Below are 6,609 nucleotides of genomic sequence, written 5' to 3' on the forward strand. Positions count from 1 at the left end.
ATTCCTTCTTTCCTCCTTCTTCCTTCCTTTCTTCCTACCTCCCACCTTCCTTCCTTTTCCTACCCATCCCTTCCTTCCCTTCTCTCTTTCTCTTTCCCTCTATGTTCCCTCGTTCCTTCCTGACTTCCTTCCTCTCATCTTTCCTTTCTTCCTTCCTATGGTTCTTTTTTCCTTCCTTCCTTCTCCCTCCTTCCCACCCACCCTTCCTCCTTACTACCCCTCCTTCATTATTTTCTTCCTTTCTTCTCCCTCCCTTCCTTTCTTCTTTCCTTCCTATTTCACTCTTTATTTACCTCTTTCCTTTCTTCCTTCCTTCCACCCATCTTTTCTTTCTTCCTTTCTTCCAGTTTTTTCCCTTCCTTCCTTCTCCCTCCTTCCCACACCCTTCCTCCTTACAACCCTTCCTTCCGTCCTTTCTTCTTTCTCCTCCCCCCCCTCCCTTCCTTCCTTGCTTCCTTCCTTCCTACCTTCCTACCTTCCTCTCTTTCTTCCTTCCTTCCTTCCTTCCTACCTACCTACCTTCCTTCCTTCATACCTTCCTATCTCCCTTCCTTCCTACCTACCATCCTTCCTTCCTTCCCTTCCCTTCCTTTCGCCACATTAAGTCAATACTTTTTACCACCTAAAAAACATTTGAGGAATAATGTCTAACTCAGACTTAAAAAGACTAATCCATGCCTTGGTCTCCAGCAGGTTAGACTACTGTAATGTACACTTTTATTTAATTGTACGTATGACAACTGAAAGTATTTTATCCACACTCTTTGATTGATATTAATTACGAATGTTTTTATGATTGTATTTTCTGATTTAATTTTAAATCTGATTTTGTATTTTAATTTTTGCGTTCTTTTAATTTTCTGTAAAGCACTTTCAATAAATCAACTTGTTTTGCCTTATTAGAGTGGAAAACTGTTTCCCACGCATACTTGGAATGTTTGCATTCCAAAATGTTATCGAATATTAAATAAGGGCATATCATGAATTTTTTTGTGGCAGGAATGCTTTTTCCTGCACTGTTTTCAGGCGCCGGGCTGCCCGTCACCATGGTCACCCTGTTTTTACCGGCATGCTTTTATTTTGAAGGGAGAATCCTAATGCTACTCACTTGTTAGTCATGTGGCCAAAATGTTGGCCCATTTAAAGTTAAAAATACCACTGATAGTCATTGCGTGTGGTGAAATTACCCCCTGCATTTGACCCATCCCCTTGTTTCACCCCCTGGGAGGTGAGGGGAGCAGTGAGCAGCAGCGGTGGCCGCGCTCGGGAATCATTTTGGTGATTTAACCCCCAATTCCAACCCTTGATGCTGAGTGCCAAGCAGGGAGGCAATGGGTCCCATTTTTATAGTCTTTGGTATGACTCGGCCGGGGTTTGAACTCACGACCTACCGATCTCAGGGTGGACACTCTAACCACAAGGCATTTACATTTCCTTTTGATAATTAGTGTGGATAATAAATCTATATTGCTAAAAAAGCTGTATTTAAACTAAAGTATAGCCAAGTTTAATGTTTTTTTAAAGGCTTACTGAGATGTCCTTACTTTTGTGACATAACCGTGTGACATACCTTTTACCCTTAGTTGTACCCTGTGCTGGTTGAAGTTGAATCCATCAGTGTTCCCGCCAAAGAGGCCATTAATTCGGAGCTGATAGAATCCCGAATCAGACTGGCTGAGGTCGTGGATGATGATGCTGCAGTTCCTGCGACTCACATCCTGCTCCAGCAGTGATATCTTCCCCTTGAAGCTGTTCCTTGTTTTGTTCATGTTCTTGGAGTGGAATACTATGTCGGAGTTGGTGCATTTTTTGTCTTGGTCACATTTGAACCAAACCACGCTTTGTGGGGTGAAGTTTTCGGCGGAGTATGAACACGGCAAGACGGCGCAGAGTCCCACTTCTGATGTTATTTGCCGGCTGCCAACGTGGATGCAGAATCCACCCCAGCAGGCGTAGTCGCTCTGTGATGCTTGTCCTTCAACCAAAAGACAGATAAAAATGATGATCCAGAAACTTCTATTTTTGAGGCTGAATATAAGGAGGATGATCTACAATATTTAGAAGCTGTGTGCTAAACTGATGCAGCTTTAATGAAACACTAAGCATCATGTAGCAGTATTGCTAAGTGCTAAACAAGAATATACAAACTGTCAACATAGTAAAACAATCACTTACTGTACAATGTCTGCTCTCACTGGGACAAAGACTGATTGGATGTTTATATCTTCCCCTTTACACTAACAATTCATCATAATCCTCACAAAGGGTTTAATTTTGTGAATTGTGTGTGTGTGTGTGTGTGTGTGTGTGTGTGTGTGTGTGTGTGTGTGTGTGTGTGTGTGTGTGTGTGTGTGTGTGTGTGTGTGTGTGTGTGTGTGTGTGTGTGTGTGTGTGTGTGTGTGTCTTTTTCGCCATCTCCGGGTCTAAGTTGGATGTCAAAGTCGACCAACTTGTGGGTTTATGTCCACAACCTTCTACTATCCAGGTGAGAGGCATGAGTTACAATCTAGAATTGACTTTCACCAACTCAGAGGCGATGCAACAGCTCAATATGTCAATATAGCAGCGTAAGCTAGTTAGCTCTATGTGATCACGGCACAGCTAAAAATAGCTTGTCTGTGTTAGCGCTTATAATAAGAATATTGCTAATACTTGGTTTATATTCAGGTCACGACATGTAAATGGAGTATTGTTGGCGGTTTTTATGGATGTGTTTTAGAGGGTTTTATGGGCAGAAAAGTTTACTTTTAATGAGTTGCATTGTTAGCCACTTCGTAGTTGCCGTTTTTTAAACGAGTTAGAATGCATAGAAATAGAAAAACGTGGGTTCTTGTCTTACATAAGGATTGTGAATGATCGGCAAAATTCCGGGAAAAAAAAGTGCAGTTCTCATTTTAAGTACAATCTAGTAAAAGTTACGTACAGTGAAATGTTCACAGGGAACTAAATCCATGATTGAAAATAGCAAATTGTGCAAGTATTTTACACAGGTGCATGTTCTCCGTTTTTGAACATTCAGTTGCTAGTCAAGTGCTTTGTTGGTGTGTTTGCTGCTAAACCCTAAAGTGCAACAATAACGATAGACATACCTGGTCAAATCTGTATCTATCCAGGTATCTGTATTCTGAGGGCATTAAATGACTGTTCAAGTGGTCTTAGAAGACGTTCCGCCTCTCGTCCAAGCAGTCCAGGTAGACCGCTTTGGTCCGAAGGTATGGTACAGGATCCAAAGTACAATATATTGCCAAAAGTATTTGGGCACCTGCCTTGACTCACATATGAACTTGAAGTGCCATCGCAGGTGTAACAGAGTTAAAATACACCTTTGTTATTTATTATATTTTGTTTGTGAATTTTATCTCCAAATAGTTCTCTTTTCTGCTCACCTGTGAAAGGGCGGTTTAATATATTTTTGTCCCTCCTGAGTTCCTGTAGTCCTCCTGGGTTGTGGAGCCCCTCCCTTTCCCCCTCACAGAAAAGTTTTACATGGCTGAGGGTGAGTCTCGGTCGGACGATTCCACCGACATATTGTTTGTTTTTCGGTAGAAATTAGGTCTTTAATTAATGAATGTGTGTACCAAGAATGTGAATATGTTTACCTGTGTTGTCCTCTAGTTTTAAGTTCAGATTCCAGGTAACATTACATCGCTAACATTGGCGCCAAATGGCCGCTCTTTGTTGTATGAGACTTGTTCAGTGTGTGCGTGTGTGCATGTGCGTGCGTGTGTGTGTGTGTGTGTGTGTGTGTGTGTGTGTGTGTGTGTGTGTGTGTGTGTGCCTACATGTGTAGGTAATGATACTTGTTCAGTGCGTGCGTGTGTGCGTGCGTGTGTAGGTAATGAGACTTGTTCAGTGTGTGCGTGCGTGTGTAGGTAATGAGACTTGTTCAGTGTGTGCGTGTGTAGGTAATGAGACTTGTTCAGTGTGTGCGTGCGTGCGTGTGTAGGTAATAAGACTTGTTCAGTGTGTGCGTGCGTGTGTGTGTAGGTAATGAGACTTGTTCGGTGTGTGCGTGCGTGTGTGTGCTTACGGGTGTAGGTAACAGTGTTATTCTGTGTGCTTAGGCGTAAGTCAAAGAAAGACGGGATACCGACATTGTCTGATTGTCGCCCGCAGGTTTGTGGTTTTATTTTATTTTCTAAGGTGTTAATTATAGCAAATGTTGCATGTTTTGTTCCGCCACGGAATGGCGCTTGGAATGTACATTTCAATATTTTACAGATTGTTTGTATCTGGCTTTTTCACTGTAAATGGTTAAAAATGTATATGTGGACAGAAAAGTTTTACATGGCTGAGGGCGTAAGCCAAAGAAAGACGGGATACCGACATTGTCTGATTGTCGCCCGCAGGTTGGAAGGAAAATAAATGAAGCTGTGAACAGTGGAAAAAGTCTCCACATGGAATTGTCCAAAATGTTTTGGTATCCTGGAGCATTCAAAGTTCCTTTCACTGGAACTAAGGGGCCAAGCCCAACTCCTGAAAAACAACCCCACACCATAATTCCTCCTCCACCAAATTTCACACTCGGCACAATGCAGTCCGTAATGTAGCGTTCTCCTGGCAACCTCCAAACCCAGACTCGTCCATCAGATTGCCAGATGGAAAAGCGTGACTCATCAGTCCAGAGAAGGCGTCTCCACTGCTCTAGAGTCCAGTGGCGACTTGCTTTACACCACTGCATCCCACACTTTGCATTGGCTTAGATGCAGCTGCTCGGCCATGGAAACCCATTCCATGCAGCTCTCTGCGTACTGTACGTGGGCTAATTGGAAGGTCACATGAAGTTTTAGAGCTCTGTAGCAACTGACTGTGCAGAAAGTCTTTGCACTATACACTTCAGCATCCGCTGACCCCTTTCTGTCAGTTTACGTGGCCTACCACTTGGTGGCTGAGTTGCTGTTGTTCCCAAACTCTTCACTTTTCTTATAATAAAGTTGACTTTGGAATATTTAGGCGCGAGGAAATTTCACTACTGGATTTGTTGCACAGTTGGCGTCCTATGACAGTTCCACGCTGGAAATCACTAAAAGCGGCCCATTCTTTCACAAATGTTTGTACAAACAGTCTCCATGCCTAAGTGCTTGATTTTATACACCTGGCCAAGTGGTTAGGACACCTGATTGTCATCATTTGGATGGGTGGCCAAATACTTTTGGCAATATAGTGTATTTATCTGGCTGTTTGTCTTTTCCTAAGTGGTTCAGTAATAAACCTCTAATCAGTGATGGAACAATCAATAGTATTAATTATAAATGGCGGTAAAACGCCCAATGGTTAGTGATAGTAGGTAATATTCGGACACTTTGACACAATGAGTAAACTGAGGCTACGATCTGTGAGAGTATCAACTTGAATCTATTGGTGGTAAGACATTTGATTAGTGACTGGATCGAGATGAAAGGGGATTGTGACAGGCTACCATCAAGTACTACTAAATTGCCAAGAAAAAGAAAAGAAAAAGTTCGAGAGTTTTGGCTGGATAATAGGAGATGTATATAAAAATAGATCAAATTGATAATATTGGCGGCTGTACGACATCACCGGCGTGCACATGCAAATATTAAAGAATACAAGTTTAAATCATTGTCAGATAAAAAAATGTATTGATGAAAAATATTCAGAATATATCAAAATAAATACAGACAGTAGTGGGTAGAGTACCCAAAAATCGTAGTAGCTTTAGAGTAATATGACTACTAAAAGCAAAATGTCATCATCAAAATATGTGCTTGAGTAAGTATTGCGTGAAAAAACTACTAGTACAAGTATTGAGTAACTTGCGAGTAAGTTCTGATTTATTTAGTAGCTATTCTTTAATGGCTCGTGTAGTTTGTGCGTGTGTGCGTGCATTCTTGTATTTCTACCCTTCTTGAGACATCAACAAGGAGAAGTAGCTTCCATTGGAGGAGCGGTAAACAAGTTAGGACATAAATCATGGTCCCAATACGGAAAACCATTGCATCTAATAGAGAATGTCTCATTAGCACCCCTGGTGGTGACATCTATCAAAATTAGGGTGGTCCCAAAAAGGAGGCATGTTTCAAATTGACTGTGTGTCGCTTTTAAAAGTGCTCCCCCTTGAGTCAAAATATGAAATAACAAGTGTGTGTAAGAAATTGAAATGCGCCCCCTTTGGCCAAAATTAATAATACATTTAAAAAATGTATATGTATATAGAGACATACTGTACTCGAAGTAAATAATGTAGATTAAAAAACAATTACAGACAAAAATAAATAATGAACTAAAAGCAGTCTTTTTCTCACAGTGTGTCGACTTTTTTCTTATAAAATTGGGAACAATTTCTCATATTCATTCTGTTTCTGTAATATTGCAATATTTTTCCGTAAAATGATTACTTCTTTATGTAAAATTAGTACTTTTGAATGCAAAATGGTGACATTTGTTATATAAAATTCAGACTTTTATCACAATATTGCCAATTTGTTTTTGTTCTTGTAAAACAGTGACATTTTTTGAGTAAAATCATGACTTTTGTCATAATTTTGCCAAGCAAAATTCTGATTATTATTATAACATTGCCAACATTGTGAAGTTTTCTTATAAAATTGTGACTTGAGTCGAGTAAAATTATGACTCTTTTCATAA

At 40.6% G+C, this 6,609-nt stretch overlaps 1 protein-coding gene across 2 annotated transcripts in view; it reads right to left on the reverse strand.

Moving 5' to 3' along the window:
• LOC133636148 (sialic acid-binding Ig-like lectin 5) overlaps nucleotides 1–6,609 on the reverse strand; it is a 31,336-nt gene that overhangs the window by 16,164 nt on the left and 8,563 nt on the right. For both annotated transcript variants that reach the window (XM_062029867.1, XM_062029866.1), the window contains one exon: nucleotides 1,571–1,975. In XM_062029867.1, the coding sequence (XP_061885851.1) occupies nucleotides 1,571–1,975 (405 nt within the window). The remainder of the gene's footprint in view (nucleotides 1–1,570; nucleotides 1,976–6,609) is intronic.

Source organism: Entelurus aequoreus, linkage group LG20 (assembly GCF_033978785.1).
Source record: "Entelurus aequoreus isolate RoL-2023_Sb linkage group LG20, RoL_Eaeq_v1.1, whole genome shotgun sequence".
NCBI classification, from domain to species: Eukaryota; Metazoa; Chordata; class Actinopteri; order Syngnathiformes; family Syngnathidae; genus Entelurus; species Entelurus aequoreus.